This window comes from Pelobates fuscus, chromosome 2 (genome assembly GCF_036172605.1).
Source record: "Pelobates fuscus isolate aPelFus1 chromosome 2, aPelFus1.pri, whole genome shotgun sequence".
Lineage (NCBI taxonomy): Eukaryota > Metazoa > Chordata > Amphibia > Anura > Pelobatidae > Pelobates > Pelobates fuscus.
Genome location: NC_086318.1, coordinates 101228170 through 101241310, shown reverse-complemented (window position 1 = coordinate 101241310; position 13141 = coordinate 101228170). Strand labels below are relative to the sequence as shown.

The 13141-nt window shown below is 36.8% G+C and overlaps 1 protein-coding gene across 5 annotated transcripts in view; it reads left to right on the top strand.

Annotated features, from left to right (window-relative positions):
• The window catches only part of U2SURP (U2 snRNP associated SURP domain containing), a 53074-nt gene extending 41137 nt beyond the window's left edge, over positions 1-11937 (top strand). For 4 of the 5 annotated variants that reach the window (XM_063442496.1, XM_063442494.1, XM_063442495.1 and 1 more), the window contains 10 exons: positions 661-780; positions 997-1050; positions 1797-1956; positions 2285-2377; positions 2472-2538; positions 2696-2855; positions 3106-3216; positions 6927-7045; positions 9306-9473; positions 11419-11937. In XM_063442496.1, coding sequence (XP_063298566.1) covers positions 661-780; positions 997-1050; positions 1797-1956; positions 2285-2377; positions 2472-2538; positions 2696-2855; positions 3106-3216; positions 6927-7045; positions 9306-9473; positions 11419-11557 — 1191 coding nt within the window. In that variant the 3' untranslated portion in view covers positions 11558-11937. The remainder of the gene's footprint in view (positions 1-660; positions 781-996; positions 1051-1796; positions 1957-2284; positions 2378-2471; positions 2539-2695; positions 2856-3105; positions 3217-6926; positions 7046-9305; positions 9474-11418) is intronic. The other variant, XM_063442497.1, reaches the window with a different exon arrangement.
• The last annotated feature ends 1204 nt before the right edge of the window (positions 11938-13141 follow it).

Below are 13141 nucleotides of genomic sequence, written 5' to 3'. Positions count from 1 at the left end.
CTCTCTCTCTGTGTGCGCGTCTCTCTCTCTGTGTGCGCGTCTCTCTCTCTGTGTGCGCGTCTCTCTCTCTGTGTGCGCGTCTCTCTCTCTGTGTGCGCGTCTCTCTCTCTGTGTGCGCGTCTCTCTCTCTCTCTGTGTGCGCGTCTCTCTCTCTCTCTGTGTACGCGTCTCTCTCTCTCTCTGTGTACGCGTCTCTCTCTCTCTGTGTACGCGTCTCTCTCTCTGTGTATCTGTGCGTGCGCGTCTCTATCCATCAGTGTATATTGGACTGCTATATCATAGATTTGTATTCTAGTTAATCTTTAGTGTCAACTAAATACATTTTCTTTGGTTGTCACTACTGTAATAGTAATCTTTGGCACTCACTGATGCTAATCTACACCCCTAAAATTGAACCATGTTTGCTGCTTATGTCAACCACACTTATATTTAATCATTCTTAGTTGCACAGATCATTGTTTCCATGTTTGTTTGTTTTCTGCAGAATACATTCTCTTAAACCCTGTCATAGTAAAAAAAAATACTGTTCTAACTACAATTATATAAATATTAGTCTAAGTTTTCTGGATTTCTAAACTAGTGATCACTCAAAACGACCAAAACTGAAAAGGGAAATGTTAAACTTTGTGTAAATATGTTTTGTTTTTTGCTTTGCATTAGCAACGTGTTATGACATGTTTTCGTGCTTGGGAAGACTGGGCAATTTATCCAGAACCTTTTCTGATCAGGTTACAAAACATTTTTCTTGGCCTTGTTAACATTGAAGAAAAGGAACCTGAGGTGAGTACATATTAAATGCTTGTTTACCAGGGGAGAAAAATGTGTAATGCTAAAGGGTGATGGCTTTATTTGTGGTGCTCTAGTTGAGCTTTTCTTGATTTCTTGTAAGCCTATAATTTAGTCCACTGGTGAAAACCTCCATACATCACCAGCCGTTTTATTTTTATGTGGCTTACTTTGAAGCCGTGGTATTCACAATTTTAACCCCTTTACAAGGTCCCTTTGCAGGACAGTCAGAGAAGACAAGTGATGTTTCCGGCACGATTACTAGTAAGTGTTCTGGAACTCTAAAATCCAGTGTTTGTCTGTTACTTTGAATTTCTATTTAATTGTTCTTAGAGCGATTCATACATGGAAACTGAGAGTATTATGGTTTACTCTCTATCCTCCATAAACATAAAAGTTTGCTGAAAATAGTAATACAATACATCAGATTGTACAACTATGGGAAAATAAAGTATAGAATATGAATCAAAAGATTTATTTATTTTCAATTCAAATATACAGTTTGCTAATTAGTCACTGCTGTGATTGAATCATGTAGATGAATCTTTTTCCTGTAAAAGCACAAGTTGGACTTGCCCACTCAAGTGCAAACATACACGCTGCATTGTCTGTATGAATATCTAATGCTAGTGTTGAAAGTTACAACAATAACCCCATCAAATATTGAGTATGTCTGCATTGGGATTTAGAAGTTCCTTATGTTAAATTCTTAGGATTGTCCACTTTACAAAATATACTTTTCTGTAGAAGCTTTGACCTTTTTTTTTTTTTGTACTGCTTAATCTTTAGGCCCAAACATATTAAAGTGTTTCACTTTTAAATAGCACTGTGTTTAGGCATGCTTCTTGTTATTTGACGTGTACTTATAGTGGCACTCTTTGAGGAAGTGAGATACTGTTTGTGCTGAATGTAACGAATAAAATAAAAATACTACATCTGAAGTAATACTACCTTATAAATTAAGATCTTAGGTCTCCCTTGAAGTAATTATTATTTTGCATTTACATTAGCAGGAAATTCCGGATGATCTGGATGGCGCTCCAATTGAGGAGGAGTTGGATGGTGCTCCTTTAGAAGATGTGGATGGAATTCCTATTGATGGAGCCCCTCTTGATGAACTCGATGGTCTTCCCATAAAGACACTTGATGATGATTTGGATGGAATACCATGTAAGATAACTGATGTTATAGGCACACACACAAAGTCTTAAACCTAACACCGTCATGTTATTCCTCTCTGCTTGTAACTTGGGTACACAAAGTTGTAACTCTGCTTTATTGTGCAGTTAACATATAGAAATGTTTGTCAATGTTTAAGTCTTCACTTTGTACTTTTTTTTTCCCAAGCCTAAAGTAAGGACTGAAACATTGAAAAATGTTTCTGTATCTTAACAACACAATAAAGCAGAGTATATGTATAAAAGTTGTTTGTGCTTACCATTGCTTTCATGTCACCTAGTCATATTTTAGTTTTGTTTGTTTTTCTATTTTAATATAGTGGACATCTCTGATGACAAGAAAAATGAGCCAATATTTAAAGTTGCCCCATCCAAATGGGAAGCTGTTGATGAATCTGAACTGGAATCACAAGGTTTGCAAACTAAATTTGCTTATAACTGTTAACTTGTTGCAAGTGCTGAAGTGGTTTTATGAGGATGTCTGATTTGACATTTTGTTTTGTACAGCTGTGACCACCTCAAAATGGGAGCTGTTTGACCAGCACGAGGAATCTGAGGAAGATGAGAATCCTGAGTAAGTGCATATCATTTTGGATGTGTGTTAGGCACTGGTTAGTCACAGGTACTCGTGTTTCTCTACTAGCTCTGTTGGAAAAAACTTTGCTACAGCCTGTCCACTTCATTTTACGTAAAATATTTTTTTTCAAAGTTCTCTGAATGTTTCTTTACAGCCAAGAAGAAGAGAGTGAAGAGGAAGATGGCACACAAAGTTCCAAGTCAGAGGACCAGCATTACTATTCCAACCCAATCAGAGATGACCTGTCTGATTCAAAGTCTATGAAGTACTCTGAAATGAGTGAAGAGAAACGTGCCAAACTTAGAGAAATTGAGGTAGGTTTGAAGGCCTCATATATCAGTTCTGGTCTACAATATTTGACTCCATGTGTACGCCACTCACCAGTGAATGTCCTACAAAGGGTAGTTGTTGGCCCCACCATCACCTCCCCACCTCCAACAGTGATAGGATATAGTCAAATAGTCCTGTATTTACGAACAACACATTGGCACATGTCTTTGAGAGAAATGAAGGGAAAGAAAACTTGATGTACGTGGAACTACTAATGTTTTTTGTTTCAATTAGCTTAAAGTTATGAAGTTCCAAGATGAAATTGAATCTGGAAAAAGGCCAAAGAAACCTGGGCAAAGCATACAAGAGCAAGTAGAACATTATCGGGAAAAACTGCTTCAACGGGTATGTAACCATATAAATATTCTTTCTAATTTGTACACAGGGTAGGTGTTCTGAATTCAGCGCTTAAAGTGGAGTGGCTTCATACAGGGATTATTTTTTTTTTATTATTTTTTTTAAATCCCTCTGGTTGTTGGTTGTGTATTTCTGTTGGGATATTTGCTGGAACCAGGACTAAGATACTTTTCAGCACAGTTTAGAATAGGAATGGAAATATCGTTGATTTTGGCTTGATTTTTTTTTTTTTTCCTTAAAGCAGTTGTTTTAATCTGAGCACATTATTTCATAGATTTATGGATGTCATATGGATTTGGAAGAGTTTTAGAGTAAAGGATATTTGATACCCTACTAACCTCAACATCTGAGGAAAGGGATTTAAGGGTTATTATTTCAGATGACTTAAAGGTAGGCCGACAATGTAATAGAGCAGCAGGAAATGCTAGCAGAATGCTTGGTTGTATAGGGAGAGGTATTAGCAGTAGAAAGAGGGAAGTGCTCATGCCATTGTACAGAACACTGGTGAGACCTCACTTGGAGTATTGTACGCAGTACTGGAGACCGTATCTCTAGAATGATATTAATAGTTTAGAGAGAGTTCAGAGAAGGGCTACTAAACTGGTTCATGGATTGCAGGATAAAACTTACCAGGAAAGGTTAAAGGACCTTATCATGTATAGCTTGGAGGAAAGACGAGACAGGGGGGATATGATAGAAACATTTAAATACATAAAGGGAATCAACACAGTAAAGGAGGAGACTATATTTAAAAGACAAAAAACTACCTCAACAAGAGGACATAATCTTAAATTAGAGGGGCAAAGGTTTTAAAATAATATCAGGAAGTATTACTTTACTGAGGGTAGTGTATGCATGGAATAGCCTTCAAGCTGAAGTGATAGATGTTAACACAGTGAGGGAGTTTAAGCATGTGTGGGATAGGCATAAGACTAATTAAAAGTATTTTGAAATATTAGGCAGAATAGATGGGCCGAATCGTTCTTATCTGCTGTCACATTCTATGTTTCAGGCTGGGTTTTTGTTAAAATGCAGATCTGATTTTGTGTGAAAATTTAAATTGATGTGAAAGTTTGTGTGATTTTGTTTTCATTCCAAATAGATGATCCAAATAGAACTCTGTTTTATGTGTTTTAGTCAGGTAATATTGTATTGTCTTGTGCACTAAAGACCCATTTGACCTGATATATAAATTATCTACATAGTCATCATGCATTGTCGTATCACAAAAAGTAAATCATGGCCAACAGGACTAATACTAAGGTGTAAATCTGCCAAGGTCCCTCACACCACCAAGTCCTGGTCAAATGAATTTCAAGTTTAGAATTCATGTATTTATGTGAAAGTTTATTGTAAATATTGCTGTGATCCCCTGAGGTTCAGCCTCCGAGCCTAGTACTCATTACGGTCTGTCATTTTGTCCTGAAGACACTTTAGGAGCTTTCTAAATTTCAGGATTAGCACATTGTTTAAAGTTCCTCTTTATAATGACTATTAATTAGTCTGCCTGACCTATTTGTGTTGTTCAAATACTCTACTACAATTAGAACAAATCGGAGCATTTCACCTGTAGATCTTACCCACCGAAAAAAGTAGTAACTGCACAAAATACTTATGTAACCATTCAACTACATGTTTCTTTTAAGAAGGTGAATGACAAAGTGAACTTGAGTAAGGACTAGTAAATAGTCTGAGTTCACAGAAGCATCAGATTAGTATCCAAGTGAAACGTTCAAGGCATGGTGATGGTGTAGGATATCTGGATCTCTGTGAAAGCTCACCTGTAGTCTGCTGCTTATCTGATAACCACCTGGCTCTGGGTCCCTCATGTCTTTCAACTTACAAAAAGTTACGATTCCACCAATCACCTGTGAAACCAGAGCTCTTTCATTTCTTGAGAAATAAAGACAGAAATGTGTGTGGGTCACTATGGTTCTAAGGTTTTTCCTCATCAGAATAAATTATCTGGTGTTGAGTAACATAACGTAATCCTGAGAGAGAGGAAGAGCTGCATTCTTTGCGATATGAGCATATTTAGTTGCTCCATTGAGTTTTCTGAATTTTATTTGAGGTATTAGAAAAGTCTTATATATTTTTCACGTTCTGTCAGTAAGTCTTTTTGTTTGTTTTTGTATGTCATACTGCAAGGTATATATGTTAGATTTGTGACTTTTGAATATGTTCCCATTGTCTGAAGTAGCCTGCTTTTGTAGTGGTTTCTAGAAAGAAAAATACAACCAATGCATCTGTTTTTCTTTGAATCTGTGTTTACAAAAAGGGTATACTGTTTGAACTGAAGTTTTATAGACAAAAGCTTGGCTCTTTTAGATGTAATTTAAGAGTAAAGTATTTGGTGAGTATAGTGTAGTTTTGTCGTTTCCTCTTCATTCAGGGAATCTTGCAGACAGTGGGCTTACGTGTCTATATACACAATGTCTCCGTGTTTTAGGTTTTGTAGGTTACATTGTGTGTGTGTGGAGTTTTTATTTTTAAGAAATGGATATAATGTTTATTTTAAAAATAAACAATACTCCCCTCCAATCCAGCATTGCCATGACAGAGAAATCATGACCCTACCCTAAAAAAAGACAACTCTCACACTCGCTATAGGTGTTAACTGTGTAATTACAGTGCATGCAGTCCAGTAGGGAAACATGAAAACCACACGTAGGAGCGTTTTCCTACACTCTTCTGTTACTCAGTTGCCATCATAGACAGCTAGGCTGAGATTGTTTGTTTTTAAAAATGTTTTCTATAGATTTGCTTGCATTTATACTAACTTTATATATAGATTATTTCATTTAAAGCAGTGGTTCTTAAACCAGTCCTCATGGCTCACCAACAGTCCAGGTTTTATGTATTTCCCTGTTTTATTCCAATGGAGATACTAACAAAACCTGGACTGTTGGTGGGCCTTGAGGACTGGTTTGAGAACCATTGCTTTAAAGGAACATGAAGTTATAGTGCCTGCAGTAGTTCGTTGACATCAGATTGATAATCTAGGCCAATCCAATGCTTTCCAATAGGCTAGGTTAAAATTGTCAAGGTTTGGCCAATCAGCATCCCCTCATAAAGATGCATTGAATCAGGAGTGACCAGTGGAGGTATCCCTAGGGAACAATGGAAACACTGACTTTACTCTGAAAAGGCTAAAAAGGCTTCAGGGACTGACTATACTCACCAGAACAACTACATTAAGCTGTAGTTGTTCTGGTGACTACAGTGTCCCTTTAACTTGATATCTGTCTCATTTAACATGTGCCCAATTAATATTTGCTATATGCTTTGAGAATTTTCCCTAGCTGCACCAGGAGTGTACAAATCAGAATGATTTAAATAGCTTTTATTGTTTTTATAATATTTTTGTTTTCTGTTTCGTGTACTAAATGATGGGTTATGCTAATCAAAATAACATTGTCCTCGAGGGAACAAGTACCAAAATCTATGCTGCTAGCAACAAGAAAGCATTGTAATTCTAATGATACAAGACCTGAAATGTTCTACATAAGAAGTATATTTAGTGTTTTTTTGTTTTGTTTTTCCAAACATCGCCACAAGGTGGCAGCATTTAGTAATCCTAAAAAAATTATGTAAAAATTTAGTACACACTGCAATCATATATTTCCTTTTTTCCCCTGATTTAGATATTTGTGCCAAAATGTGGATAGTTTGTGATATTCTTACTTTTCTACCTCCAGGAAAGAGAAAAGGAGCAAGAGAGAGAACGAGACAGAGATAAAAAAGAAAAGGATAAGTTTGATTACCGATCAAAAGACAAAAAGGACAAAGATGACCTTACTCCAACCAGGAAAGAGAGGTTTGTTAGACTGCTGGCTTTAATAGATTAATCCATTACTCAAAACTGTTTGCTGTGTTCCATAAGACATGCACCGTCTTAATTACTCAAATTACTAAGCTGATTAATAGATGACTCATATAAATATCAAATTGGCAGAACTCAAACGTGCATATACACGACCAGCTATTCACTCACATATATTCATAAAGACATACATGTTACCCCACTTAACAATTTTTGTAAACTTCTCACCTGAGAGTCACTAGTCTCTGCACACAGTCCTAACTTGATGTTCTACAAATTTTAATGGATCTGCACTCGAAAGCCTCTAACTCACTTTGGCTCCACTTTTGATGCTGTGCTGATGAACCCAGCCCTCTGACATGTCCCATCTGCCACCTGCCCTTACCATTACATGTTGGGCAGCTGCATGTGGTATACATCCACAAGTAACATAAAACTGTTGCCAGGACACTGCTTCCACTTTTCAATGGTAGCATCTACTAGTCATAGATCTAGATTCTGCAGTATTAGCTTGCTTTTATAATATGTGACACAAATCTCCTATAAAAGTTTCAGAGGGCTGTTATAGCCATGTAAGGTGCATATGTAATGAAGAGAGGGTGATATCAGGTGCCAGGTATCAAAGCACTCCCAAACAGTTTGCCAAAACCCACACCCAAACACAATTGGCAACATAATCACTACATTAAGCTTAGTTTTATTTTGCTTAGACTGCCTATTTTACAACTAGTTTTGTTGAAACCAATGTCTTAAATCCCTAAGGGATTAAAGAGTGATGCCTAGGCTTCTGAAAACAAAACAAATTGAAGAAAATCTCTATAAAAATTCCACGTTTACATATACATGAGAATGGGTTAATTTCCTTGTGCGTGGTGTCAAACCACCAATTTTTCCATTAGTAGTTTCAATGCAAATTAGTTTAGTTTCCACCAGGCATTCTCCTGTACGAGCAATGATTCTATTTGCCAGTTAAAAGACCAATGCCATGTGGTTTCTGAAGTGAGCACATACGACTCTGAATGTTTTGTCAAAAGCAAATACTTACCTGGTTCCCTGTTTTGTTTGTGTTTTCTGTTTTCATGTCTTTGTTCTTTTGTATGTGTAGCAAATCTAGTTTTGGGATATCATCCCATGTTCTTTTTAAAGGATGTTCCAATCACCGTAATATCCTATACACACGGCATAGTTTTGGGTGCTACGAGACTTCCTGTTCTTGTCTTATTCTTGGGTAGATGTCACTATTATGCCATGATCTGCTTATCAGAAAAAAGATTTATGCAAGAGTATCACAACAATGGCAAATCCATTTTATGTTCTTTAAAACTATTCATGACCATTGACATGAGAGTGTCATACAAATCTGGTACCTAGGACCAATAAATCAGAAATCAATGCACTTAGATGACCACAGTGCTGTAGTTTGCACTGTGCTCATTGGTAAAATGCTTATTTGAACTCCCCCATGGCCAGAAAACGTAGAATTAGCCCTTCTCCAGTATTTCTTTGTATTGAGTTTCTTTTACAGTGGTCCAGATACGGCAGAAGCACTGTTATCTACATTGTATCTGGATTCCTTCTCACTCACAGTAATCATATTTGAGAACAAATCGTAAGATGTTTTCCCATCTAACCCCAAAATCCCTTTAGGAGGAAACAAATTAAATCATTTCATTAATAACTTTATTGTACATTGAAGGGGTACTTACATCTATGTGTCATTCATATTGACTGTAAATGATAGTTTAATATGTATAAAAAAAATCACAAGTTATTAGAGATAGTTTGCCTGAGAGCAAAACTGGCGTGTTTTTTTTTTTTTTTTTAAACCCCTAATATTTTATTCAGCCATATTTTATATTTCCAGAAAGTGTTCAAAGATAACCCCATCTCCCATTAAAGAAAAAAAACACACAAAAACACAATGCATGACGTGTGGATACACTAAATTAAAAAGTGTAAACTGAGCCAAAAGAAATTGCTCGGCTATTACATGAGAATAAAAGCCTTGATTCTTAGGATGTTAAATGCTTTATCTGTGCAACCTGCAACCTAATCTACTGGCCTGGAAACTTTCATTTTTGTGCACCCTTTATCTTTGGTTTTTCATGTAACCGTCTCATGGTTTTGCATTTAAAACATGGTTCTTAAAATATCTATTATGTGGTTCTGAAAGTATGTCTATTCCCGGTGCCCAGTCATATGTGATGCAGTATATTTGTACAAAATTTAATACATTTTAATGTTTGCATTTTAGAAAAAGACGTCACAGTGGGTCCCCAAGTCCATCGCGGAGTAGCAGCAGTAGGCGAGCAAAATCTCCGTCACCGAAATCTGAAAGATCTGAAAAGTCCCACAAGGACACCTCCAGATCAAGGTCATCTCACAAGGACTCTCCCAGAGACCTAAGCAAAAAAGCCAAACGGTATGCTGTAGTTAATTGTAGAAAAATGGTAGGAAATAAGAATCTTGGGGATTAAACCCGCTTCTTATATTTCCAGTGTAAAGGGGGATGCATCATCCAGGTAAAAGTCAACCTATTTTTCTATGGTTTGACACACATGCCTGTCTGTGGTCTGGCCCCTCTTCAGATACACACACTCCTCACTTACCAACTGGGTTCCGTTCATACGATTCGGTTGTAAAACGAATTGATTGGTAAGTGAGGATGCACTACAGTGCAGGTCTCTGTTCTGGGAAATTTACCTGAACATAGACATACGCACCAGAGCAGGGAATCCCTCTAATCTATGTTCGGGGGAAATTCCCCGAACATAGACCAGCTCTCTAAAGTGGGGAATCCCTTGAATCCCCACGCTAGAGAGCTGGTCATAAGTGAGAGCCGTCGTAAAACAGGTAGGTCATAAAGTACCTGTATTACGAATTGTGTAAATTCCCTACTTGACTGGGAATGTCAGCTGTCTTCCTGTGGGGGCGCTTAACAATGTATCCTTCACAGCAAGCTGTATTGATTATGGTGCCTGAAGCCACCTTACATTTTTTTTTTTTTTTTTTATCGCTTGCTTTTCGTATTAAGTACCACAAATACGCTATTTGATCATATATATTTTTTTGTATTGGGAAGAAAGACTCATAATCACAGCTTTCTCTTCTTTTTAATGTTGGTGGTGTGCCTAGGTTAAAAAATTGTTATAGAGAGACTTCCCAGAAGGAATATTATGTGCCCATTTGTTCTTATTTACTATTACAGTCTGTTCCACTGTAAGCATTTTTTCATTTAGCCCTGAGCCCAACATTGTTTTGGATGTACCTTTAATGTTTTTAATTGAAGAATGTTGAAATATATTCTTGGAATGTTATGGAGAGTCTGTCAATATAACCTACAGCACTTGAACAAGACAAACATATATGGATTTTAAGCTCTTGAGCTGTATCTTTGAGCCCTAGGCCTTATGTGCCAGGAAATCCTCTTGACTTTGCACTGTTAAGAACCATTGACAGTCTGTTTTTATAGACATTTGGTCCACTCTTTTAAAGGGGTATGTGACGATTTGGCCTTGGCACCTGTTAGCGAAGGAGCAAACAGTATAGGCCTAATATTTTCTGTGGGTACTTGCGTCAACTTCCACCATCGCTATAATAAGTGCTATGACCTGGGCTTTGAGCACCTTTATCCACCGGCAATAAAGGCTATACTGCCCTGATCTCTCCAGTTCCTACAATATATTCTGTCTAACAATAAACCGCTAGCGATTCACCTATGAGTGATCGCAATATAGCAGACAGTAGATAGTTACAGCAAAGAAAGAGACAAGGAGCTTCTTGGTACAAACCGTAACTGACTTTTCACTATCCAACAGGATAGACGAACTACACCATTATCTCTAAACTTCCCTTCCCCAATCTGCAAGTCCACCTTGACAGCAAAAGCATATCAAGTTTTGCCAGGCAGATATCTCAACATGTCAGACTGTATCACAATCAGTTTTTAGGCTCTGCCTCTTGGTCATGTGACACATTAAAGTCCCTTTTTTCACAGGGTTCTTCACACACCAAAACAACTTTTAGTTTAGCGAAGCAATTTTGATGTATAGATCATGCCCCTGCAGTCTGCTCAAATTTGTAATTTAGTAGTTAAATTATGTTGTTTATGCAGTCTTAATCACACCTCATCTGCATACGATCTGCACTGTCTTCCTGCTAGTTTCCTGTAAAGATAGAACCAAAGTTTGAACTTCCTTCATTTCACATTTTGTTTAATTCAGAATTTCTCATCTCCTGGTCTTGTAATAGCCTGCTACAGTCTGCCTTGTGTGTGATTGTCTCTTACCAAGTGTAGTAGTTTGTAATGTGCAAACAAGCTGATTTTTCCTTTGGTCTAATCCTGATGTTTTCCTTTTACTTTGAAGGTCGCCATCTGGCTCCAGAACACCCAAAAGGTCGCGTAGATCACGGTCTAGGTCTCCCAAAAAATCTGTGAAGAAGTCAAGATCTCAGTCCAGGTCCCCTCACAGATCTCACAAGAAGTCAAAGAAAAGCAAACACTGACACACTGACATAACGTTTTTATTTTGTTTTTTTTGTTTTTTTGTCCTTAACTGAAACATTTTTTTCTTTCTGTGCCTGAGTAATCTGTTAAAAAAAAAAAAAAAAAAAAAAAAAAAAATTGTAAATGATAAAAGGAAAATCAAAAAAAAGTAGCATTCCCACATTTTTCTGTGAATGCATGTGTATACTTATGGATAATTGCTTCTGTAGAATTTGTCTGTTTTATATTGTAAAAACACAATTGTCCACTGTGGCTTACATCTCCGTGAAGCAAACAAATTTGTGTTGGGGGTATCACAAATGTCTGTATGTGACCTGAGAACCTCAATTTTTTTTATTTTTTTCCCATCCGTTTTTTTTTTGTTTTTTTTTTTTTTTAAATGGGGGTTTTGTTTTTTGTTTATTTGTGACAGTAAAACTTATTTTTTTTTTTTCCAAGTGCTCTCCTTTTTTTGTAGTTTTCAGATATAATGTAAACTGGTGCTGTGACGTGAAAGTTGGATAAGGAGGGCAGTGCACTCCTCTGTACCAAAATAAGCCAAATGGTTCTTTCCTGTAACTGGCAAAAATGAAAGCTGGTAGTTTGAATGTATTTAGCCCTCTGGTTTTATGCTTGTTTTAAGGCATAGTATAAACAAATGCATTTTTACAGTGACAGAAGAAAAAGTGAAGTACATACATGACAAAATAGGACTATTTAGTATAAATTCAAATGCCACCTTGTCAGCCAGCTCTCTAAGACCATGGTGGAATTAATTAGTGGTAAAGAAATTGCATTTCCCTAATTCAATTAGAAGCGTAATTATGCTGGCATGTTTAGTAAAATAACTTTATAACAACATTTCGACCTATGGTGACACCTAAATGCAGTTTGTAAAGCCTGCACATAATATAATTTTGTGAACAGCTGGTGACCAATTTCTGGTAGCATTTAATGTATGGGTTGATGCGTTAGCTGTGTACGTAGTTAGCATGGCTGGCATGTCACGGCTTTTTTAGCTCAGCATGAAAATAATGTATATACAGTAATATAAAGTAATGTCCGTGCTAAAATTAATACCAATATAAATCACACTTTTAGAAAAGAAAGTTAAAAATACATCAATTGTAAACAACTTGTAGAATTCTTCTTATTAGTCCCTTGTGATATTTCCACTTCAAAAAAATTTTTCGGGAAAGAGAGGTGTAGTATGCCAAACAAAGTCATCCCGGGGGGCAAGTTAAGTCTCACTTAAAGTCCAATACCTTTTTCCTAAATTGTCTATTTATGGGATGCCCAAAAGCTAGACCCACAGATGTAGAACTACAACTTGGATTTAGAATGGCAAATCATCATGGAAGCTGTAGTTTCAAAACATGTGGAATTTACCGTTTGGGCACCCTGGTCTAATTGTCTGCTAAGTCTTCAAGAAACCTTATTGGCTATATACGTAGAAGTTTAGGTCTTGCATGACATGAACTTTTTTCTGTGCTGCCAATTTCAGTCTAATACATATGCATATTCTATTAAAAAAAGAAAAATTCTATAGACACACTTACTCTTACCCGGAGTATACTCATTAAACATCCTGCAGCCCTCCGTTC